At 46.8% G+C, this 26729-nt stretch overlaps 1 protein-coding gene across 4 annotated transcripts in view; it reads right to left on the bottom strand.

Moving 5' to 3' along the window:
- The window catches only part of MYO16 (myosin XVI), a 551974-nt gene that overhangs the window by 171282 nt on the left and 353963 nt on the right, over positions 1 to 26729 (bottom strand). For all 4 annotated transcript variants that reach the window (XM_079137420.1, XM_079137419.1, XM_079137417.1 and 1 more), the window contains 4 exons: positions 21294 to 21405; positions 18120 to 18237; positions 17290 to 17361; positions 16395 to 16542 (listed from right to left, as the gene is read on the bottom strand). In XM_079137420.1, coding sequence (XP_078993546.1) covers positions 16395 to 16542; positions 17290 to 17361; positions 18120 to 18237; positions 21294 to 21405 — 450 coding nt within the window. The remainder of the gene's footprint in view (positions 1 to 16394; positions 16543 to 17289; positions 17362 to 18119; positions 18238 to 21293; positions 21406 to 26729) is intronic.

Raw genomic sequence — 26729 nt, 5'->3', positions numbered from 1 at the left:
CCCCACTCCTTAGTATTTACTTAAAATAACTAAATTCATTTTATTACAGTGATACACGCATCCCAAAGTTGACAGCACAATTCACAATTGCCAAGCTATGGCACCAGCCAAGGTGCCCGTCAACAGATGAAATGATAAAGAAAATGGGGTACATATACAGAACAAGTTTCACTCACCACCGAAGAGGGTGAAAGTGTGCATTTGCTGGTAAAGAATGGAACTGGAGAACACCCCGCTAAATGAAATAAGGCAGACTAAGAAAATCAAGAATTGAATGTTTTCTCTCACATGTGCAAGCCAGAGAGGAAAGAAAAATAAAGGAATGAAGAAGGAATCTCACAACAATAGAAGGAAAACCAACAGTGAAGAGGAAGACCATTGAGGGGGGAAAGAGGGGCTGGCATGGGACAGTACTGGGTGACCAAACCTTCCATGTTATGCCTCGTCTGTGTATGGATATACTACAGTGAATCATATGGGTGTATAATATATAATTATAATATTCTAATTGGACTAATAATAGAAGGGAGAACAGTGGAGCAGAGCAAGCAGCAGATGGGGACGAAGAGAGGAGGGAGGAAGGATATGGGGACAGTCAGCGATCAAAGTATGTTATGCACATGTAGGAACATAGCATAACATGGGATACACACGATGTAGGGACACGTCATAACACAGGGACACGTCATGACGCAGGATGTGTCATAAAGCAGGGATATGGCAGGACATAGGATGTGGCATGATGCAGGGATAGGGCATAAGGCAGGGACATAGCACAATGCAGGATTCGGCATGATATAGGGCGTGGATGATGTACGATGTGGCGTGATGCAGCCTGTGCCAGATGTAGGACAGAACATAATGAATCAAATTATTGTGCATAATTATAAAGCACCGATAAAATTTTCATTGGAAATAAGGAGATTACCTGTATTTCAAAGGGTTGATTAAAAATCATTTTAACTTTAAAACTAAGTTCCTTTCCTCACTTTCCTGAAGAAAAATTTCAGGTTTTTAAAGTTAGGCACATGGGGTTCACACCCCTAATCCATCACGTGCTTGCTGTGAAACCCAGACCACTTACTTAACCTCTCTGAGGTTCTTCATGTGAAGAAGGGAGAGAATAGCACTGACCTTGTGGCCCATGCAACACTGTCACCCTTGCTCAGACCTGCTCACCTATGGGGACAATCGACAATCGAGAGCCAAAAAGCTGTGCCTTTGCCACAGGTCACGTGGGCACAGACGGACAGCGGGTGAGGAGGATGTGCTTTAACAGGACGCTGTGAGAGAGGTGAGAGACTGCGAACCTCCCTCGGCTGCACACTCGTCCGCCTCCATGAGGAAGCGAGATGCGAAGGATGCTCCTGCAGCAGCACAGACAGCTCTCCCGGCGGCTTTCCCAGGGACAGCGCCTCCTGGGACTCTGCTGGCCCCTGAGCGCCTCTGCAGCATCACTCTTCCAGCAGGACGGCCACTGGGCAGTGACGGGCACAGCGGGCGATCACCGTGGGCCCCCTGCCAGGCAGTACAAGGCACTTGCTGGGAAGGCCAGATGCGTGCCCTCGGGGCTGGGAGCGGGGCGGGCCCACGTGGCACGTGGATTCCAGCCTTTGTAAAAACGCACAGGCTCAGTCTCTGCATAAGAGCGAGGCTCCAGAAAGAGCTGGAGGAGGAGAACAGAGGGGGTCACCAGCCGCTATGTCACCGAATTTCTTAGACATTGTGTGACGCTCTTTGACTCCCAAACAATCTTTGCAAAGACCCTAACAGTCACAATCAAAAAGAAAAAACCCTGTTTGGTAACAGAAATGTCACATCCTCATGGATCTGAGGAGCCTGTCTCCTCCCTCTCTCTTCGGAACATGTACTCAAGGTGAGAAAACACAGCTCCTTCTGGTTCAATAAACTGCACGGTTCTTGAAACAATTTTTCACAAATATTATGATTAAATTTCAAATTCAATCATGATTTTGTCCATAATGTATGGTGATTTTATAAGAGCAGCATAATTTAACTGCTATTTTCCATTTATTGTCTAGTTTTTTTTAAATTTTTAAATATTGTGTAAGATACTTTGGTAAAACCACAGTCTTTTCTATTCATTTGGATTCTTCTATTTCAAAATAAAAATGGCCTCACAAAATAATGAAAAATAAATGCACAGTTGCAGAGAAAAGGTTTTTAGCTCTTCAGGAAATCGTTACACATATGAGTGTTTTGGTAAGGAAATGGAGCAGAAGGAGAATTATTTAGAAAGCAGGTTTTGTCTCAGATATTTGCTAAATTGCGAGGGTTCAGTTGTCATGGCAATGAGCAGCACAGTTTAAGTAAGTCCACACAGAAATAGAAGTCACTCATCCTGTATTTGTAAGAATCAAAAAAGTCCCATTATTTAATGGTAAAATTCCCTGAGTTTGGATGAAGGAGGGGAAACATGGAGTGTCAGATGTACTGATCTGACAAACTGCTTGTTGTTTATTTCTGAAGCAACTTAAGACAACATATTTAGATCCAAACAGAAAGGAAACAATACATGTGGAAGTCCTGGAGTAATCCAAGAGGCACGCAGGGCCCTTTGCAGCTCAGGCTGGAGAGAACCATTGGAAAGCTCAGCTAGACACTCAGCTCCAGGGTTCCGAAGACGGAAGAGCAAAATTAACAAAAGACATCAGAGAGGTCATGATAGAGCTGTAGAAATGAGTGAAACAAAATAACGTAAACATGAAAAATGACAACAGAACAAAAAGCTGACTTTTGAAAAAAAAATTTACAGGCAAGTTTTGTGTTAGACTTAATGATATTGGGCAATATGCAGGGATGCAGAAGTTGTCAAACTACGATTATAATAATATCAATTGAAACAGCATTAAAAAGCTATGATCAAGATAATCAAGTTTAAAATCTCTGATTCAAAAAAGAAAGAAAGCAGTCTGATTACATTCAATCCCCTTTCCAACTCCTAGAAGATTTTTGAGAGATTTCACCAGATATTAAAGGATATGTTATATTTATTTTAGTACAAATTATTTTAGAGGAAGAACAATAAAGTTGTCCCATTTCCTCTAATATAAATATGAAAGCAAGGAATCATATAAGAAAAAAATAGAATTTCATCTCACTAATGAAAATAAATGCAAACTAGAATCTAGTATATTATGACCAAATAGGGTCTACACTATAAATGAAGAACAAACTCACATCGCAAAGTACATCAACGCAATCTGCCATACAAGCAAGGAAAAGGAGAAAATTGCTATGATCTTTTTAATAGGTAAAGAAAAACACTGGATGAAACTTAGCATCCATTTAAAAGAGTGTTTTGGCAAGGAAATGGAGCAGAAGGAGAATTATTTAGAAAGTGGGTTTGGTCTCAGTTGCTAAATCTCTTTTGCGACTCTAAGTAGATACATTGTCAGCGGCAAATCTTCAGAAGTGTTGCCATTCATTTGGGAACAAGACATCACAAATGTTCTACATTGCACCGGTGGTGCTAGCCAATGCAATAAAAGAAGAAGAAACAGGATACGCAGGAGAAAAAAAAAAGATACCTGTGACCACGTACATTACAAAATAGTAAGACATGCCACAGAAAAATTATTAGAACTAATAAGGAAAGTCAGCAGGATTTCTAGAGACAAGACTAACAAAGGAAACTCAAGATTCATTATCACAATAAACAAATTAAAATGTAATAGAAAATTGGTATTCATCATAGCAATACAAACTACTAAGTACCTAGAAAAAGAACTCAAATAAAGATGTGCAATAAACTGACAGAAAATAATTATGAACGTTATTAAAAACAAAAAATATAACAAATGAAATATAGATCGTATTTGTGGAAGAAAAGAATCAGCAGCCTAAAAGGGACAATTTCCCCCATATTAATAAATAAATGTGTTTCCAGTCAATATCCCAAAAGAATTTTTCATAAGTAGTTAAAGTGATTATAAAATTCAAATATAAAAATGAAGATCCAGGGAAAACCAAAACAAATAAGAAAAATAACTTATTAAAAGAACTAGGTCATTAAAACAATACATCATTGATACAGTTAGATTAAAAATCAGGATGGGAGTGTGCACACATTGCTAAGCAACAGCGAGGAGGCACTGAACATCTGGCTAAAAATGCAGGATCCTATGAAGTCCTCACGTGTGCCATTCCTCACGTTCCTGATGTGTGGAAAATCTGAAGGCTTTTGGGGAACGTAAGATGACCCTCGGGCAGGAAAAGAAGGTCCACAATGAGGCCCTGGGGTCCAACCACTGTGGGCGGCTGTAAAACCTGTGCACACGGCACCACTGTGCACGCAGCACCAGGGCTCTCCCCAAAGTACGCGACTTTCCTCCTCATCAGAGAAATGCAGGTTGATGCTCTCCCTGCACTTCTGCCACTAAGTATGTGCCCTGGGGAAAATCCTCAGTGGGTGCTTCCAAAGACATGTGCGAGCACAAGACACTGGTTACCTGAGAGACAGGTCAGAGGAGACTTATGTGTGCCTCAGCAGGTGACAAGAGCGTGGCCTCCTTGTCCCTGGGAACTGAGGCAGCGAGGAAAGAGAATGAACGAGTTCTGGAAGTAACCATGTAGTTAAACCTCAAAAACTGCGTGGGGTTGGAAAAGGGAGGCACAGACCATATACTCTGTGCTAGCGTTTCTAGACTTCTTTAAAGATTCACGGGGTGTTACACTTGTTATGGAAAATCCATAGCTAGAGAAATAAGGAAAAAAGAAAAAGCAAATTGTGGAAGATTTTCAAAATGAATTACACTGTTGTCTCCGGGGAGGGGAAGCCAGGAGGAGATGAAGTAGCAAGACAGAGGCAACTCCACTTGTAGTTCTGAGTCCCCGCTTCTTTCAGCTTAATAAAAACCAGAGCCAAAGTTATGACGGGTGAACAGTGCTACTTCCAGGTAGTAGGTAGATGGGTTCCTGCTATATCACTTTGTACTCGTCTTGATAATTAAAGCTTTTCCAAAAAGAATAAAAGACGACATATAATAAAGCTATTATACATTAAATGGGAAAAACTGTATAAGTCCATTTTCATTTTCTCACAAATGTACAGCAGGTGTTGTATTATTTTTATGAGGCATTTGAAAATTAATAAAATAAACCCCTTTATTAAGAGTTAAATACTTTCATTATAATTAATAAGGCAATAATCAAATTTTTTTTTACCAACAATTACTTATGAGCTGATTTCTAGATTCTTTTCTTTCTAGATATTTGATTTCTAGATATCTTTTTGATAATTCCCATTGGAAAGTTTAAGCCTCTGTAATCATTTCAATAAAGTACTGTACAGGAGGAAGTTGAAGCTGGTATGTAAATTAAAACATTAACCAGATTAAACATTTCAACCAGATTCATTCATACGCAGCTGAATGAAAGTTTCACCCTGTCTCCAGGTTTTGTATTTGTAAAACAAGGGTAGATGCTGGTCCTGTCCTTTTCTGAACTTCTAAATATTAGATCAAATGAGAGAGAGAAAGAGAGAGAGAGAGATAGAGATAGAGATAGAGATAGAGAGAGAGAGATTTCACTTAGGATTCTCCAGTGCTGTTAAATATATCACAAGGTTAGGTGTTTTCCTGGGGAAATTAACCTTCAATTTTGTTATCAAAATAGCAGTAAAAAAGCATGCACTTTGGACATTTCTTTCTCCTGCTTTTGATCCCCTGGTCCTCTTTGTGGGTCAAGTCTTAACTCTCTCTCCTGCATTCTGGAAATCTGAGGGGCTGCAAGGGCTCCCGTGTGTGTTTCCGGAGTCCAAAAGGAGAAGTTTGTGGTCTGGCAAAAACACATCAATCAATGTCACCATTGCTGTGCTCTGCAGTGCTCACCGGGCCCTGGTCCACCCCACAGTGTGCTCAGTCAGCACAGCTCAGGGAGGAGGCATGGACGCTGGTCCACAGAGCAGAGAACATCTGAACCTGTCCTGGGGATGCTGGTGCCAGCCCCTTCCGGCACAGAAGGGGGTGCATGTTCTGAAAAGCCATGTGGCTTCTTTGCTCTCAAGTACTCCATCTGCCTCAGGATGCTTGGAATGCACCCCCAGCCCACCTCCCCACCACCAGGTGACTCAGACCTTGAGGTCACAAAGCAATCCTTCCTTTGTCCTCATAGCACTAGGGACGGCAGCTTTCGGCATTTGTCTAACGTGGGGCAGTCTGTCCAGTGCCTTTGTAATTGGCTTCCTAAATTAAGTTCCTTCCATTAAACTACCTGGTGAGGTCTCACTACCTCCCTAGACTTGAGTGACACAATTTCACAGCTTTACAGTTGTTGTTGCTGTTGTGTGTATTGGGGGAACAGATATAATCACACAGACCTCCACACATGTAATGACCATGTGATATGCTGTGAAGTCCAGGTACGAAAGCATGAAACTGAGAAGCCGTGTGGATTCAGTCTAGGGTCTGGCTAACCAAGTGAGGCTCACTAACCTGCAGCATCATCATGACCTGGACTTGCTATCGGTGAAAAATCAGATCCCACCCCAGTGACAAGACATGCAGAATCCGCATTTTAGCAAGCTGCCCGGCTCAGGAGCGTGGGCCCATGCTACAGCACCCACCTTCCACTTGACTACTGTGGCTCAGCGCTCCTAGCAATAGGACCGGGAGAGTGGAGTTAGAGGCGGCCCAGAATCACATCTCCATCTAAGGGAAGCCTGCAATGTGTGGTTCTTGTTGTTGCCTGAGCAAACACCGCAGGCAGATTCCACAGCACACAAGTCAGAGACGGGAGATGAGGGTGCCAGCCGGGATAAGTCACTGGAAGGGCCACGATATTACTCCTCTCCTGGCTTTGGGGGCTAGCCAGGGGCCGGACACTGGGCGCCTGAGCTGCTGAGGTGCTCTGAGCACGTTCCCCAGTGAGACTGTATCTTATATCACCAATCACCAAGGCAGGACCAGGGAGCACCATATTCTTCACAGACTGTTCGGTGAACCACTGTGGAAGAAGCATCAGAGAGATGGAAATGTGCTTTCGAAACCAAGACAGGGCACATTTTACATGAAAGGTTTTAATGATGATCTCTGTAAACTTTCTGCAATTCCCCGGCCCCAGACCAAGCACTGATTTTCAGTATGTGCTTCCTTTCTCTGTGGCCCCATCTAGATGCCAGGATGGAGGGAAATAGGATCTGGAAGCCAGAGTCTGTGCCAAGACCCTGGGAATGACATGATGTATGTCTGGTATTCTTCCCCAGTCCTGCTGAAGAGCTCCCAAGACCTCTGGGACTTCCTGAAGGGCAGGAGTGTGTTCACGTTGTCCCCAAGACTGTGTGCCTTCAGAGGAATGAATGTTCGTGCTGGCGAGACTGCCAAGGCACAGTGACAAACCATCTCACCAGCCTGAGGCGCTATCAAAGGCTGCCACCCTTGGAAGAGGTTCATTTTCAAACTCTTTTGTGTGGTGCTGGGATGAAACACACAGCGCCACGTGTGCCAGGCAAGGCCCCTGCCACTGAGTTACACCCCAGCCAGACTGCCACCCTTCTACTGAAAGAGGTGACCTGCCCACGATGAATTCAATTCCTTGAAAAAGATAAGCCAATTACACTCTGGTAAGAACAATTCACTACTATTATGACAACACTCTAGTTGTTTTAAAAATCATACCTAGCATATTTAATTTAAAAACAAGAAACAAAACATCTTGATGAAATCATGTGAGAAGAAAATAGTCCACACACACCACACACACACACACACACATACACACACACCCACACACACCCACCCCCCAGACCTGAATTTTAGACTTCGCATCCTGCAGAACTCAAGATGGTGACCCTGGTACCATGACAGCGTCAGTGCTCTCTGAATCCCTAGGTCTCAGACCTACTGCGCGCTGCTGAATATTGATTACACTTCAGTAAAACAGTCGCTGACCGAGGTCTCGAGCACACTGACGTCATCCTCCAGCTACCGTACTTAAGGCCACGGGAGAGGCGTGCAGGAAGGATGGGAATCCTGGCTGCAGGACTGACGGCAAAGGCTCCTGCGTGGGGAGCACAAGATGCTTGGTGACGTCTTTACAGCAGACCTGTGCCTACGGGCAGGCACGCCACACCCAGGGACGCTCGGTGTTCCTCGCGGCCGGTCCGCAGCCGCAGAGCACTTCATAAACTACATTTCTGGTTTTGGGCAAGAACTTTGACAACCACTTATACCCCAAACACACAGAATACTATAAAAAAAATTCTTACAAAATAGACTAATATACTTACCATCATGTTAGTATTTAAACAATGCCATTCATATATTTGTAGGTATTTTATGAATGGCTTCAAAATAATAAATTTTACCTAATATTTCAAAAGAGAATTCCTTAATTAAAAAAAAAAGTCAACTAGAAAATCATTACAAAATTACTTACATTTAAAAATCCTCAGGAATACCAGGAAACTATCAACAACATAGAGGATGTTAATTCAGAATGCATGAATTTATTTAAACAATAAATTAAGAAAAGATCACAGCCCACATACATGGATGGGGGGTCAACTACTTCCCAGTGTTTGTATGGAAAACCACGAGTTTGTGTTTGCATAGAGGTGTGGTGCCTGCTTATGTCACCCACTGGATGACCAACCTGAGGAGGTGGAGAAGCACCACACATTTCCTGAGCAGGCAGAGTGCCACCTGATTGCATCAACCTGCGACAAATGGAAACTAGAGGAAATCTGACCATCACTTAATTTGAGCAGCAACAATCCTCCCTTATATGTAAAATCTTCAGAAACCCAACCAAGGTGAGCACACCAAACACCAAGTTTCCTAAACTAGTAGCACAGGAACTGATCCTCAGTGGAACAAAAGAGGGGCACAGAATTAGGAAGCGGGAACTTGAACCAGCTTCCCCTGATCCACTCTGATCCACCTCCCTTTCAGAGCTAAGGCAAGGATCCGCCCTCTGTGCCCTGATGCAGACGGTCTTCAGGCCAAATGCTGATCTTCCAAAATGCCAATAGCCTCTTTTTAAAAACCAGCCTGTAGAATTTTTCCAGGCGATACCAATTTCTCACAAAATATTTGGCCCACCTCAAGCCAGGAGGGTAAGCCCTAGCAGAGAAGCGAGTCACGCTGGGGAAGAACACTCCATTGCTGTGGAACTCTTTTTCTTTTCCTGAAGTCCTGGGGATTGAACCCAGAGGAGCCCTACCCCTGAGTTCACCCCAGCCCTATTAATCTCTTGCCAAGTTGCGGAGGTTGGCCTGGCCTTGCGATCCTCCACCCAGCCTCTGGAGGGTCGGGTCACAGGCGTGTGTGCTGGCTAAACTCGAGTCAGTGCAGATGCCCCATGTTCATCTGGACCCTTTTGGTAGGGCTGTGGGATGCTGGGCCAGGGCCACTTGCCCAATAAGCCGAGAGGACCTTTGGAATGTATTCTTCTTGCTTATTCTGGAGGGCGAGTCGCTAATTTTGAGACGCTGCTTAGGTTGCAAACTTTCACGACAACCTCAATTGGACTGCTGGGGACATGAGGGCCATTTGGGAGGTGCTGATGGCACTCTGCTGGACCTCGAGGGAAGTCCACACTGACTTAAGATAGTTTTCCCTACATTCTTTCACCTCTGTTTAATATTTCCTTTTGCTACTTAAATCCATAGTCCAGATGTGCAGGTGGCAAAGGAGATATTAAATAGTTTGAGAAATTTCAAAAGTGACATTTTTTGGTCCATGGCACAGTCAACCTTAAGCTACGGAGGAGACCACAGGATGGCGGCCCCACGGCTCCCAGGGGAAGGTCATCACCTTCACATTGACAGCCTCGGACCTCCGTCCTCCACCTCACTGCCAGCCTGGCTCCTGTGTCCCAGCATCCCTCTCTATGGACATGGCTCTCTGCTCTCCACGGACTCCCATGTCAGGACACCAGGCCCTTGTCCCTCCATTGTAGGGTGTCCCTCCCTGTTATTTCGTTCCCTCCAGACACTTCAGCAGATAGGGAGACAGAAGCTTCTCCGCCATGCGGACCTCCGTTTGTAACAACTGAAGACCACACTGTGCTCTGGACTCTAGTCAGGCACGCTGCAAACACCTGCACCCGTGTGTGAGAGAAGGCAAACTGCAGGTCGCCAACCACGCAAATCTATGATCCTGGCTTCCCCCAGGTCCACAGGTGAAGCACGTGAGACAGGGCCCGAAGGCCTTCGCCGTGCTGGTGAACAGCGATGTTTCTACCTCTAAAAACAAACTGTCTCCTCTGCTTACTACTTTCTAGAACAACCAGATTACTGAGTGCCAGCTGAAGGAAGAGGCAGGACTGTGCCATGGGCTTTGGCCTGTGGGCCGTCTGCGTGTTTTGAGACCTTCCCTCCTTCATAAACAAACGTAGCCAGGAAGTCCCCTTATGAGCCACGGCCAATGCTGTCCACCCTGTGATAGCAATTTCATGGACCCGTCTCCTCTGACCTCCAGACAACCGTGAGCAACAGATGAGCTCTGGTAACCAGCGTCAGAGGAGAGGCCTGGTAAATGACACCTGAAGCTCCGTGCAATTGATGGCGATGCTCTGAACAGCTTACGCCAACTACAAGAGGACAGAGGGGATATAAGAAGCCTTACGAGACCGAAAGTGAAAAGGAAAGCAGAACAAAATCTACGCACATATTTAAAACTCAGCTCACTTACTACGCTACAGGTCAAAGGGTACTGGCCGAAAATGCGGATCCCGTCATGCAGATAAAGTTGAATGAATGAATGAGAGTAATACCTTCAACACCCCTCTGCTGTGTTACCGAGTTATATCCCGAACTTTAAGTCTCCTTGAGTATTGCTAACTTTGATCTATTCTATTTTTTTTTTTTTTTTTGTACCAGGGATTGAGCTCAGGGACACTCAACCACTGAGCCACATCCCCAGCCCTATTTTGTATTTTATTTAGAGACGGCTGAGTTATTTAGTGCCTTGCCATTGCTGAGGCTGACTTTGAACCGTTGATCCTCCTATCTCAGCCTCCCAAGCCACTGGGATTACAGGCATGCGCCACTGTGCCTAGCGATCTATTTATTCTTAAGGTGTTACTTATAGTAAACAAGGGAATGTTCTGTAGGTTATATTTCTTAGATATGTATATAGTACTCTTAGATGTGTACACCACATCTTTATTTATGGTAAACAATAAATATAATAAAATATAAATATGGCATGCATATCTGAGCAATATATTAAAGTTATTATATATATAATTACATATGTGGGAATATGTATATTTATATTTTTTATTCAGAACTTATGAAGCAAATGAGTTGAAATAAATACAGGTTTGGTGTCTGAAGACATTCAAGGAATTCTAAGTTTCTAATAACCCTGTACCTGCCCAGTTGTCTATTTGCTTGCAAAACTCTGATGCAGGCTTCAAGTTAGGAAAAATAATTGTAATTTGAACATTGACTGTTGAGGTTGGTAAAATGTAGTTGTTCATTATGAGACAGGTTCAATGTTAGGGACTGCAATATGTTATTTATCTCCTTAGAAAGACCTCAGTTATTACTTGTTACACTTTAGGGTCCCTAACAATGCATCTCGTTTCAGAACCATATGGCAATATCCTGTGTAAAACTGAATGCAGCTAGGAGCACGTCCTCTGTTTATTAGTTATTAAATGTGGGCAACTGGACAGTCCACCACTTCTCAATCTCCTCAATCTCCATCCGGTTCCCAATCTCCTCTCCACCCTCAACCCAGAGGCTGTTCTCCGGACACATTCTACTTGTCACGTCAGCCTCAGTCCCTTGGGCCAAGAGAGCCAGGGAAGGAACCAGCCCAGGCAGGAGGCCATTTCTCACACATGGACCATGGCGCAGGGAAGGACCATTTCTTATACTTGCGACAGGAACCCAGGCAGCAAGGAGAAAGTGCCAGCAGTGCCTCCTGCAGCCAGGCATCCTGGACTGCCTGTGCTCCACAAGTGCCTCCCTCTGGGCTCTGGGCCCACTTCCCGTGGGAGCTGCAGCACAGTGCATGCTGGGGTGCTGCAGCCTGCAATCCTGAGGACAGCCCACCCCACCCTTGACTCTGGCCTGGACACCCGTGTACTGGGTATTTGGGAACTTAGAGAGCTGGGGTTTATTGAAAAGTGAGCAGAGGACCAGCTGCAGCTCCCTTGGGGGCAGAAAGGTCTCACCCAGCGGTTACAGTGCCAAGGGAGGGAGACACAGGAGGTGCTGGCCACCACAAATCCATCTTGTTTAAAGTCTCTGCACCCAAAGAGGCGGAACGCAGCTGTGCGTCCCAAGAGCTGCGAAGGACTCTCCACGTGGTGCTGGGCACAGGCAGCATGCTCCCCGCCACCACCACACTGTTATCGGTATGCTCTTTGCAGATCAGAGATGATGTTAATGTGTCCACCCAGTTTTCTCTTCCCCATGTTTGTGATTTTATTAGTTCATGGAACAAAAAATACTTAAGGGTGAGCTTTGAATGACATTAGAAAGAGCCGGCCAGGATCGCAGAAAGGAAAAGGATTTCTATGACAAGGAGGCAAACCAACTGTGGAAGAGTAGCAGAGCCCAGAAACGTCCACGTGGACTCACCTTCGTCTCTCCAGCTTCCTCTGCAGAGGATACGTGGAGACTCCGTGGCAAACCCAGGACGGGACCTCTCAGACCCCGTGGAGTCAGGGTTGGCGACCTCACTGCACTTTCTGTTGTCCCTGCTCTAACCTCTGGAAAGACACGTGCAGCTGCTGCTTCTGTCAGACAGGAAGACTGGGGACAGAAGAGGCCCTGCAGCCCTCCTGAGACTCCCTAGGAGAGCCAGCAGAGCAGGACTTCCCATGGCCCCAGGCTGCCTGGGGAGAATGGAGTCTGCCTGGAGACACAGCACATCTTTGGAGTCATGAGGACAACCCAGCCAGGGAAGAGGATGGAACGAAGGCCCACACCTCCCAAGGCCTGCCATGCTCCCAGCCGCCTAGGTGCGAAGTCACAGGAAACTGCACGTGGCTCTGTGTGGTTTACACAGGGTTTTGATGATGCCTACAGTGGGCACAGCAAGTCAGCTGACAATTCACACAGGTGTGAGGACCCCATGATACCTGAGAAGTCACATCAAACTTTTCTCATCAGTTGCTCTTTTGAAATTACCTAATATCATTTAAAGTCTTATTTAGTCATTAAACATTATCAGTTCGGTGTGAATTGATGGCAAGATGTGAATGAAGCACAGAGGTCTTCTGTTTATCTAGTGACCAGTCAGGTTGAGTTCTCTGCTTTCAAAAACACTAGGAAACAGGGACCAACTCCAACAGGGATCTCGAAGTCCAGCCTCCTGCTGGGCCTCCATCTTGCAGTCTACAGCTCTGAGCCAAGACTCACGTGCCAGGCACCGGGGCTCCGCACAGAGGATGCTCCGTTACCACAACATCTCAGCCTCCTAATGCTGTAGCCACTGGTCTGGAAGCAGGCCTGGACAGGCGAGCTCTGGCACTCCCTTCCTGGGCTCCCAGAGTGAGAGATGGCCTCTGCTCTTCATGCAGGATCGCCTGGAACCATCCACTTCAGGGACAAGGGAATCGGCAAGCAAGTCAGCCTAACTCTAGGGGTGTGGCCAGAAGCAGCTGGTTCACGGTTCCAGCTGTCAACGCCAACATCTGGACTGCTATTTCACCCCTTCTGCTGTATTTCGTGGAATTATCTGCCAACTAAGATGCAGGGATGAAAACGGGCGCTGTCTGTCATCTCTCACACTCTGCAGAGCACAATGGGCAGGGCCCCCGCCCCAGGAACCTGCCCAGGAACAGGCGAGGGCCGGGCGAGGGAGACCCAGGGAGCACGTGAGGGGCGGACAACATGTGGGCATGCTGGGGAGCACGGTGTGGGACATGCCTGCGGCACCCGAGTTTGCAGCGGTGTCTTACGGTGACGACGCTCCTGTGCAAAGTTACAAGACAGGATCTCTCTGTTTCAGAAGATGACAGCGTAGAAAAAGAAGCGTCTCCAAAATGACGGGCACACTGCCACTCTGGTTCTGAAGTGGGCGTCTCTGAGGGCAGAGAGCTGAGGGGGCGGCTGCGGCTCCTCCCAGGAGGTCCCAGCACCACTGCTTCCTCAGCAGTAAGACGCCATGTTTAGCCATTTAACAGGACGTGTCCTGAAGGTGATTTATATGCATACCCTTTGTGAACGACAAAGTTTTAAAGAAATAAAATACATTGTCCATGTGTTGCTTTCTTATTACTATTATTATTATGCCTTTCTGCCTTCTTGGACTAACTCATTTTGAATTAGGCCTAATAAATAAGTGTTCGTTTGTTTTGATTCTTGAATCACTGAGACCCCTAAGTGTGGTCCTTGGACAGCAGCTGCTGGGCCAGGTGGCCCAGTCTGTAGAGGCCAGAACTGACAGCTACCTAGAAGCCAAGGCCTGACATGACAGTGCAGTCATTTACTCCTCTTAGTTAACTGGTCACCAGTGACACCTGGGCTACCCCCAGGGTTTCCCTTAGAAAGACAGCTACCTGGACTTCAGGGGAGAGGTAGAACCGCTCGACATGTAACGGATTATTCATTCCCCTGCTCTGCCGTCACCCAGGAAACGAATCTATCGTTTCAAGAGAGGACAGTTTTCCTCTCTGGCTTCTCTTGCTTTCCCTTTGTTACTAGTTTGAATAGAACCTGTTTATGTTTAGTCTCTATTGAAAATTTTCAAAGAAAAATGTAAAACATGTCTATACCATCAATTCCAACATGCCTGCCAACTTTAACCAAAAGGGTTGACATTTTTTGATTGATTACCTTTCTGACATGATTATAACATTTCAAGAGATTGATAAACAATGAAAGACTATAGTTATCCAAATTTTGAGACTTTCAGTGACTTAGGAAGTGGGCTTTTAAATTTGCAAACCCTCCAGCTTCCCACAAATCTCAGTGAGTTAGAAATATGGCGAATACAAACTTTCTGTGCGTTATTTGGGGATGTAGATCCAAGTTTGGGTGACTCACAGAAGAAGCAGAAAGGGATGTATAGTAGTCATGACTCCACACAGGAATCCCTCTTAGAAGTTACACCTAGCAGATGTTCCTCTACTTACAATGTCCCATTAATCCCTGTATACATTCCTTTGTTTAGTGAAGAAAGTGGTCTTACCCCCTGAAGGGAAACCATATTTTTCTCCATTTATGTTTGCATCTTTGGAGGGGGTGTACACATGCCTGTGCTTGTTCAAATGTCTAGACCATGTGCAAATATTTCTAATTACATAAATGAAAGGCTCTGTAATATTTAAATATCAAATGGAAATTTTATGAATGCTTGTATGTACAGCTGAATTTATATAATAATTAAGTATTAATTTCCCAATGACAACTTCAGCAAAGCTGCTAATAATTTTATGCAAGGTTCATTTGGTAAATTTAGCACATTGCTATCATCCTATGAATAATCATCCAGGAAAATCACGAATAACTGAAATAACAGCAAACTGCAGAGCCTTCATCACACAGAACACTAAGGTACTTCTGCTGAAATACAGATTATTCCACAACTACCCTAAAGCACAGCCCATGTATTGAATATGCTTATCAATGTGCAGTGGAATTTTAAATGTGCACATTTTAATAAGAACCTAGTATTCCCTTGTCCTTGAAACCTTTTGAGATAACTACATTTACTTGAGAACTTTCCCATTAATACATCGTAGTTTTAATGTTTTCCAAGAAACCTGTGAAGGCAGCAGTTTTCAGGAATTTGGTAAAGAAGCCTATGTGGACAAAAAGGAAATTCTCAGAAGGTTTCATTCAAAGACAAGCACACTGTGAAGACTGCTGAAAGTAATTCTCCTTTTAATTGTCTGTTCAAGGTCATTACCAGTGATAAGTATATAGCAAAGTTTTCCATTGACAAGATGCCATGGAAATCTATAATTTTTTTAGAAGATCAAATGGCCTTGAAAAGCTTCTGCTTAAAGGTGATTAGGGGCATGAGCCAAGACGGTTACCTTGGAGACCCTTGTCAAATAGTCCAAGTAAGGAAAAGAGAGGAAGAGTCACACACACCACTGTGCTGGTTCTGAGAGGCGTGGGCCGCTCAGCAACACCAGAGCTTCAGATATCCTAAGACGGTCGTCCTAGGTCCCTAAAATGTTTATGCTTCCTGGTGCAAAAGGCCTGTGGACCTTCATTCCAGAGAGCGCCAGTGAGCTCTGCGCCTAGCAGGGGACTCAGTCATTCAACAGGAGGGTGGGTGGGAAGGCGGGCCCACACCTCTAAAGAGCAGTACTGACCCCTTTGAGGAAAGTGGGCTTGCTGGAAGGAGCTGCGTGGAGGGAGCCCAGCTCCTGGCACACTGTGCCAGGAAGCCCCTGACAGAGTGGGTCCTGCAGCCTCCTGCGGTGGGGGCAGAGCCGGCGGCTACCCTGGTGCCTACCTTCTGTGCCCCTGCTCCTCTGGACTGTGCAGGCAGCAGTTCATGGTGTTCACCAGGAAGCCAAACAGGCGGCCATACAGAGACTTGGCCAGGAGGTCTCGGTAAAATTCAGCAATTTGTATAGTGTGCCGTCGTATTATCAGGTCTCCTAAAATAGAAAGAAGAGGAGGCTGAGGACAGGCCTTCCTGGCCCAGGAGCCTCGGCCTCAGAGCTGTCGCTCCACAGTAAGCCAAGACGCAGCCCAGGAGAGCAGGAGGTGAGGTCTGGATGGACAGGGAGGGAACACCCTGGCTCCCAGGCAGGAGGGTGGTCTCCTGGCCTGTGAGCTGAGGCCCAGGCAGCACAGAGCTCGAGTAGGCCTCTGGGAGTCAGGTAGCATGAGGCCCTCATCCCGCTTCCATTCACTAGCAACTTGGCATTCAAAGCTATTTACGTTCTTTGAATCTTATTTCCATCATCTATGGTTAAAATGGAAATGTTCACGCACACCTCGTGATGATCTTTGAGAAGCACGTGGCAGCATGCCCATACCCGTCAGTGCCCAGTGAGTGGCAACTGTGCTTGGCCCAGGAGGCGAGGGAAAGGTGGTCCCCGCTCAGGAGGGTAGTGTGACCCCACAGGTGCCAGGGTCTGCATTTGACGGGGGTCAATCCTTTTGGATTGACGGCTTCGTCTTTCTAAGCTGATGGATTGACCAGAAGGGGTGCCCAGTTGGTTGAGGGGATCTCTCAGCAGCATAGGGTTTGCAGTGAAGTCATTTCCGGAGGCCAAACAGGCAATTGATTCACAGGAACAGCTTTACCCCGGGGGGCAAGCCTAGCTGTATTTGGTTTCCATGTTTTAAAGAAGAACACAAGTTGCACAAGATGAAAGTCTGAGTAGAGAAAGCTCTACCTTTAAAGTACTGGACGTCAGTAGTTAAGGCGGAGGCCAACTCGTCTGTGGACACTTGTAGCATTCCAGCCACTGGAATTGAAACAGCATCATAAAACTCAAGTTAGTTTTATGTTTGATTCTCAGAGCATTTATTTATAGACATTTAAGTACAGAACATCTTTACATAGATACATCAGAACACGTGTGTACTAAAGAAAAGGAACTACTACTGCAATTGTCAGATTCAACACCTTAAAATAATCAAAACGTATCTAGGTTCTTGTGGCTTTGTGCATTAAATCATAACAGGTCTGCGGTCTCCATGGTCTTCACAGATAGTAATGAATTAGATTTTCCATATTTACTAAATCTCTTTGGCAGAGGTGAAGATAGGCTCTTTGTATCAGTAGTTTTATGGTATTTTTTTAAAAAGTGGGGATGACAAGCAAGGTTGTTTCAAAGAAGAGAGCATGCAAAGCTATTTCCCTTCTTTATCAAAATTTTTGGCAAGATCTTTGAAGGAAAGTCATTATAAAGTGTTTAAAATATTTAGCTAATTACATTTCCCCCAGATATGCTGGGTGTCATGGGGAGAGGCAGAGAACACTTAAGAGCAATAAAAATTAAACTCAAGTAAGTGCGAAAGAGTCGCAGCTGTTGGAAGGGAGCCCTCCGGCACCCGCTGGCCATCACCGCCAGGGCCATTTAGGAAGGCGAGCAGATGCTCCCACACTGAGCCCTGCCCCAGAGGAAGGGCCTGCCACCCGGCTTTCTGTACTGTGTCTCCATCTACTGGCAGCTCTGTGAAACTGCACACCAGTGAGGTTCCTGCCCACCACTCCACTGACCTTGTTCTAGAAGCTGGAGGTCAGACACAAAGGCAGAGTGGGCGTCCGTCAGCGTGGTGAACTGGATGTCTCCGAGGTGCAATATCGCTGCTAGAATTGCAAACAGGTTCTCCACCTCCTGCACGGTTTACAAATAGAGAGGACCAGCAGTCCTGCTTAGAGAAAGACTGAAAGACAGATCCTTTAAAAGCCTCAGAGGGTACAGAATGGGTGTGGCCCCAGGTCATGGGATTGTCACTTCAGATTCTAAATGTCTGATAAAAGAACCACCAGTGTCTGCCTCAAATCAAGATCTCATGGATCAATGCACATTTCCTCTAAATCCATGTTTCCATTCCTTACACATAAGACAGTGAGAGTGCCAATCTGACAGAAATTGAGGGATCCCCATGACCGTCACACCCAAACACGAACGTTCTGTACTGAGGGCTGACCGGCTGGGTGTCAATTGCCAGGCCAGACTTCACTAGGATCCTCTAAGGCAGACACAGCAGAGGCCAGCAGAGGCCAGGGGCCCAGCTGGGCAGCACTGTGGCTGCCCCATTCAGGAGCCCATCTGTGGAGGCCATTCCCTACCTCTCTCCCATGTAACACAAACTGAGGTGATGGTCACAGAATTTTTCACTTCTGTGAATAAACAGCTGTGCCTAGAGAACCAAGTGGCTTGTTGTCTTTCAAGGCATTTCAAGGAAAACCAGGGAACAGACGTGAGCCACAGCTGGCTGAGCAGGAGGCTCAGGAAGAAAGAGCATGCTGCCGAAGGGTGCTCCTGGGAGCCCGCGCTCTGCAGGAGGAAGGAAGGAGGCCTGGGATTGGGGTAGGAAAGGCGTTGTGTGGCGAGAGTGGAAAATCAAGAAGGAGCTGCAGGCTAACGGAGCCCTCCCCAGAGCGCCCAGTCTTTAGCATGATGCTACCAGCAGTGGAAGAGGCTGAGCCCCGGGGCGATGCCAGGGCCTCTTATGCTCTCCTTCCCTAACGCAGGAGTAAGCCTCCTGCCACGCCCACACGGAGGGCATCCCAAGAACAATCCCGTCTGACCAGTGCACACAGGTCAAAGCCTCAGTGACCCTGGGGCTCCGAGACTTTCCTCCAGGATGCTCAGTGTTCATGGAAAGCCAGGATTTCTTCGTCTTGAGCAGGAAAGCATGGAGACAGGTGACCTTGATAATTTCCAGGTCTACCACTCTGTGACTGTGGCATTACTCAAAGGCACGTTTGCTGACCCTAAACTGTAACTCAGTGCTTCCAATTTAACTCATCTTGCTTCATGGAACCGCATTCCTGCCTCTCAAACTCCCTGGTGACTTCATTCCTTTCAACAATTCTGATAACTCCCATCAGTGTTGTGGAGCCTGCAGGACAGACACCTCTGGATCGACAGACAAGAAGAATTCATACGGGCTTCTGGGGTCTCCCCATTCACGGTGGACACAGCTGTGGAGGGATATCATCTGCAGTGCACACCATGAGGTGGTGAGTTCTGTGACAGAGGAAGAAATCAGGACCCCTGGGGGAGGGAGGCTGTTAGGTGGTACCTGTCTGCAGCATGCAGTAAGAGTCCCCTGTGGCCACTAGGGATGCAGGGCGGAGGTGGAGCCATCTCTATGCACAGTCCTCCTGGAACCATGGTCCCTGACAGGTTTTGATCCAGGGTGCTGCAGCCCAGAAGCACCTTCCTTTGACTGGCAAGGGACATTATCTGTCCCTCCTAAGTGGGATAACTGTCACATTCAAGTCACTTTAAAGGAGCAAGATGAAGGGGTGAATCTCACGCCTTTTGTTAAAATGCACCTATGTCTTCTGCCACAGAGGTTCTTAGATTCTCTATGAGCTACCTCAGCCAGCAGGTGTATTTTGCTAACCCTGCCTTTGAGGATCAATCACGGATTGTCAAAGCCCGGTTTCCAAGCAACTGGTATTCAGGTGGAACGGCTGCCTGCCCCTGTCCGTGCCCCCTTTCCCTGTAAGGGAGGGAGGGAAAACAAAAACAACAGCAGCCAGCACCGGGACAGAACAGCAAAGTGGGTAGGGGCCAGGAAAAGGCCGAAGCAGACTGGAGAACCGGAGCAGAGGTGCCCGCAGGGCCTGACTCTGGCACCCCTGCAGGATCCCGCCAGGCCCAGACACCAGGAGCCCGTCTCTGAGGGAGCAGGTGGGGCCCGCCTGGATTCTCCAGGGTGCGTTCCTGGCCTTCCCGTGTGCTCCCCCCACCCCCCACTCACGCCACCCATCAGCCACTGTGCTCAGGGAGAAACAAAGGCCCCTGGGAATGAACACATTGACTTCAGAAAAATAGGTGGTATTTACATGGGTGGCGAAATCTGGGCTCGTGAACTGCCAGCATACCTGGCGACCTATGCTAATCGTTTCTGCGGACTTGGCCAAAATCCAAAAGAGCATCCGGTGAGAGCATGCAGAAAACACACCAGGGAAAGAGAGGTCGGTGGGGCCGCTGGCGGTCTCCCTGACGCCCAGCTCGCGTCACGTCTCTGACTCCCTAGATGAGAGCCACTCAGTTCAGGGGCCACTAACCACACACGGCTCTTTAAATTTAAGTTAATTAAAGAAGGAATTACCTAAAGTTCACTTCTTCACTTCTTTTGCCTCACATCAAGCAGCCCATAGCCACACAGGGCTCGCAGCCTCCATGCTGTGTGCCGGGATGGGGACACTGGCATGCATGTGGAAATGCCTGTCACACAGCGGCAGGCTGCGGCTTTTCAGTGAACACTGGCAGATATTTGGTATTTAGAATACAGTTTTCTATTGCTTAAGAAGATATTTTATTAAAGGGCTTAGATTCTTCCTCAGTGATCCTGAACAGTGGACGGCTGCTCAGAACCATGGTGTTCGGGTAGGTCGGCAGACACGGTGCTGGGTCCGTTTGGGCACGTGGACAGGGCTGCTTGACCACCATCTTGACGGTGTGCCCTCTCCTGTCCCACTCTGTGAGGTGGTCCTGCTCCACTGTTCCTGGCTCCGGCCCTCATCCCATCTCCTTTGTCTCCTGACCCTCTGGAAGAGAGCTCTCGGTGGGCAGGGGAGCTGTGCTACGCTAGGCCACTGGTGTCTACAGCAATATCTGGAACATAGCAAGGCTCAAGAAGTGTTTCTGAATGACCAACTGGATTGGTGGAGGTGGGTTCACTCTGTGAAACACACAATAGGTCTTACCACGCTGCTGAAGCCAATGACATTCAGAGCTTGTTTCAAAACCGTGAACTTCTCCCTGTTCAGAGAACGCTCTGCTGTAGACACCTCTTCCCGTGTGGTCTGGTTCAAGTACCTGTCAGGATAAAGACACAGCATCAGGACTTGGCTTGGAGTCAGACTCTAGTGGTTGAAAGTCACTTCAGCCATATTTGGTCTCCATAATAATGGAGATCACCTGGACATTGTGTACTGGTGTGTTTACAAAGCTTGTAGTACATAATGGCACATGATGTTTCAGGAAAGGAGGAAACCTGCTCTTGCTGTTCCAGGACATAACTGTACTGTGTGACCTGACTCTCACCTCAGCTGCACCTTCCTTGTGAAAGTAGAAAGTTCCAAGTACTCAGTGCACGTCGCACAGAAATCGGGCAGGTACTATCATAGGCATTGTAATTAATATTAGCACTAAAGATACTTAACTTACACTAGCATAATTTCTTCTTGTCAGTACCTTTTCATTACAAGGTATTTGATTAATTCATTGATTTATTCCTTTCATTCAACAAACACTCACGAATCCCCTGCAAACACAGGAAAGAGCAGGCAGCTGGGGCTACGAGGAGGTACAGGAATCCTTCCTGGGACCCCCACCACGAAGCACCACGTATCCAGGGGCAAGAGAGACAGCTGTGGGAAAGGCGAGGAAGGAGCAATGCAGGTGCATGTAGGACAGCAGCAGTGCCCAGATGGGGACCAGGAGGAAAGGCTGTGGGAGGAGCAGCCTCCAGTCCCAAAGACCAGCACAGGAGCAGGACCGGCCAAGCACAGCGGCTGTAAGGCCGAGGGAACGATCAGCAAGCCATGTGAAGACAGGCAGCGCAGGCGGAGCACGATGTGCTCAGGGAGCATAGATGTCTGATGTGGCAGTCTGAGGGGAGATGACCAAGGGTTGCCAGGTTGGAGAAGTGGCCAGGGCTTCCTGCACCTTGCAGAAGGGTCTCAGGCATGTTCTGGAGGGTTGGGAACAGAGAAGAGGCACAACCAGCTTGGCGTGTCAGGAGTGTTCCTGCACCTGGTGGGAGGTTGCCTGGGAGGAGAGGAGACAGCTGAGGGTAGCAGGTGATCCAGGAGTGACCAGCCCTGGTGAGCAGAGAGAGGGGAGCCAGGGGGTACGGGCAGGAGGAGCCGTGGTCTGCGGACAGGGAGGACAGCAGGAACAGATGGCGCTTTTCAAGTTTCTGTCTGGGGAACTGGGAGATGGGGGCCCATTCAACCGGAGAGCACTCTCAAATTGCAGGGTTTGTTTCTGGGAGAGAAATATCCCATGATTTGCATTAGTCATGTTGAAGTTCAAGTGCAAGAGGAGGCTGAAGATAGAACAGATGTAAGAACCTGGAGTCAGGAAAAAACTAGAAAATCTAATCTGGAACTCCTCACACAGGGGATTAAAGCCACGGAAGTGGACAGTCGGGGAGGCGCACGAGATCTCTGAGGAAACAGGCTGGTGGCTGGGGATGGGACAGACCAGCGTGTGCACCAGCTGAGACGGAAGTGTGTGGAGGCTGGATAAGGGAACAGCGGCAGGGGGTCCAGAAGGGAGGAGGTTGCTGCCTGTAGGCAGAAAGGAAGCTGCCTTCCAGGTGTGCCAGGAAAAGGGGTCCACTCCACGGCCCAGGGCCACAGCTGCTGCAGGGACCGATGCTTCATGGCCTCCACTTACCCAGGAGGGACAGGCTGATGTTCGGCTGCCCAGGGGCAGCTAGCTCGAGGGAGGCCATGGGAACACAAGGCTCTTGCTGGAGAGAGGTGGAGGCCCGGCAGGCCCAGCCGCAGGTGCCCAGCTTGGGAGGGGATCAGTGCAGGGGTGTCACTCTCCTGAGAGCCCCTCCCATGGCTCGCCCCAGGATGGGTGAGTTGGGTTTGGGCAGCAAAGTAAGAAGAGAGCACCAAGAGGGACGTCCGCCCGAAAGCCGCTGGTCTGCCATGTCCTGGTGGTGGGGTCCCTTCACCTGAAATCCACAGCTTCCGGTGACTAAAAGCCTTAATGGGAAGAAACGGCGAATGCTCCTGGTACCGCTAGCGTATCTGTCTACACCCACTCTTACACACTCACAATTACCCTCACATACACATTCACACTCACACTCGGCCAACTCAAACCCTCATGGGCTCTCTCACACATGCACACAATCACACACATACTCACACTCACACTCGACCAACTCAAACCCTCACAGGCACTCACACACATGCACACACACAGAGACTCAGCCAACTCAAATCCTCACAAGTACTCTTGCACATTCACACACACTCACACATATGCACTCACACTTTTACACACACCTATGCTCACAATCACACTATGCATATACACAGTTACACACACACATGCACTCACACACATTCTCACAAACTCACACTCATAAACATGTCATGCATGTATATACTCACATGCTCATACACTCACACCCACGCCTACACACAAACTCACAAACACATACTTTCATGCATGCATGTGCACTATGTACACAACCACATACACACACCTATACTTACATGCTGTCATGCACACACACAAACTCTCACAAATATACACATGCACACACTCCAACACATATGTGCACACACACTCATGCACACACACTTGTGCACTCTCATACACCTGCACACTAATGCATACTCACATTTGTACACACTCACACGAACTCAGAAATACATATGCCTCACATGTTCACACATGTGCACACCAATACCTTAACACACATAAGCACACAAGCTCCCACATTGAGACTCATGCAAACTCATACATTGACACAAATACACTCATACACCCTGCTACACACATTCATATTCATACACACTCAGACTATCACACACACACCCACACATACTCATTCACAAATATTCATGCTCACACACATTCATTCATGATCACACACAAACATATGCACTCACACAAAATCCACAAACCCACTATTACACTCAGAATCATATGCACATGTGCAAACTCACATTAAAACTTGCAGAAACAAACATCTGACACTCATGAAAACAAAACACAAACTTGCTCACACATGCACACATACACCCACCCATGTTTCTACATTTACACACACACTGATGTGAGCACATGTTACACCCAAATTCACTCTCAAACTCTCATGCACAAATACTTGTGCACACACTGACACACAAACACCTGAAAGTCACACTCATATTAACGCTCTCATTGACACAAACATGCACTCACATGCACACTCATGTGCACTCATCCACACTCCCACATTAATGTACTAACACAAACACTCTATGCACACAATCCTGCATAGAACCAAACTTTCGCTCAATCACAAACAAGACATGCTCATATACAACATTCACACACATTCACACTCACACTCTCATTTTGCTCAAACACTGAAACACACTTGTGCACATTCATAAACATTTGCAAACAAACTCACACACTGACACACACTCCCACACAGAAACAAATACATGCATACACACTCACACTCACCCACAAACTCATTCACGCATAGTCATAATACTCACACGTGCACACTCACAGACACGTGTGCAATCTCATTCACACACTCACAAACTATGCACAATCACACTCACACATCTTGCACACACCCACACACATGCCCATACACACTCACATTCTCACACACATACACTTGCTCTCACTCATACACTCACACTCATGCACACTCACACTCAATTACACACTCAATTACACGCACACAGCAGTGATAACTGATGGGAGTGGAGCAGCTCTCCTGCCCCTACAGCTACCTACGTCAGATTCTGAATGTTCTCCATGTGGCACGAGGTCACACCTTCGTGAAAGTTATGCTTTCCCCGTAGCAGCTTTCCACGCCTCTGACTTCACCAAGTTTTCTTTCCCATTAACTGATCATTGTGTAGGTTAATGTCATATTGGGAGTGATCACTTGACATACTGTGAAGAACAACTGCCTCCTGTAATTGTAGAGTCAAATGTTCAAAAGGCCATTGTTTCTTTTAAATTTCCTAAGAAACAACCAGCTAGCATGCTCCCTCCTGGGCTACCTCTGGTGTTGCTTCAAACTGCTCTGGCAGTTGTGGCAGAGGATCAGCAGTGGCTGTGCCCTGTTCCATGCTGGGCATGAGTACAGGGGCAGATGTTCCAGGTGTTCTGGAAGAAGCAGCCACGTGAGGTTAATGCCTGCAGTTATAGCCAGGTCTTAGGCATGAAATAGACTTGAAGGAAAACAGGCAAAACAGAGGGCTTGCCTGGTGGCAGGAAGGATGTTTTCATATGGGGTGTGAGCACCTTCCTCTGCAGCCAGAAATCTGGTTGGCATAAAGATGATAAAAAAAAAAAAAAAAAAAAAAGTCTAATCCCAATAGCTCAGGAGGCTGAGGCAGGAGGATCACAAGTTCAAAGTCGGCCTCAGCAACTTAGCAAGGCCTTAAGCAACTTAGCAAGAAAAAAAATGAAAAAGGGCTGGGGTTGCAGCTCAATGGTTAAGTGCCCCTGTGTTCAATCCCTAGTACAAAAAAAAAAAAAAAGTTTTATACAAAGTTTACATTTTTTTCTGCTGCTCATAGCATCTGAGATGATTTCAACTGAAACATTTCTTAATTATCAGCATAAAATTGTGTTTTAAAATGTGCATGTCATGATGAAAAATTACATGTTACTGTTTGGGAGATTAAAGGCACTAATTTCCCCCTTTAACATTATTCACCATAAAACTTCATATAAGGGCAGAGAAACACTGGGAAAATATTCACGGAAAAATAATGAAACTGAGAATCAAGAGAGTTGATTCTTTCCAGAAACATTTCAACACTTATTTGAATATCTGAAAGATAGAGTAAACATAGATTAAGAAGAGGTAGAGTAAAAACACCTTCACTTGTCTTCACGGTGATTCCGTGGGTACAGGTAAGAGGCTGATGTGTTTCTGCATTCAGAATTCCAAACACACACAGCACAAGAGTACTTCCCGGAGCGACTCCTGAGTACACCGGTAACTTACTTAACGTGCCCTGACCTCAGTGAAGCTCTCCATCAAACAACCAAGCCAAGCGAGACAAAGGAGCATTCTGGGAAACAAATGCTACTAGCAATGGAAAATACCTTATGCCAAAAAATACTCCCTTTTATCTTACTCTCAGGTAAACTAATAAATAGAATAAAGGAAAAGACCAAAGCTCTCACTTGATGGCTTTGTCCCAGGAAGTACCTGAATGCTGAAAGTCACGTGGGCTGTGTTATAAAGGCCTCTGAGATTTCCTGGCACTCCAAGGCAGGCGGGATGGTGCGGGTTATGGTCAGAGGCTTCCCGGAGACCAGCTACGATGGCCTCATGCCACTAAACCATCACAGTGGGGAAGACCACCCTCCAGAATTCTAGCAGGAGTTTCTTGTGACCCAGGGTTTCTGTTTTGCTCACCTAT

The sequence above is a fragment of the Sciurus vulgaris genome (genome assembly GCF_902686455.1).
Source record: "Sciurus vulgaris genome assembly, chromosome: 4".
In the NCBI taxonomy this organism is placed as follows: domain Eukaryota; kingdom Metazoa; phylum Chordata; class Mammalia; order Rodentia; family Sciuridae; genus Sciurus; species Sciurus vulgaris.
Note: the sequence above shows the minus strand (reverse complement) of the source record. Positions and strands in the feature narration are given on the sequence as shown.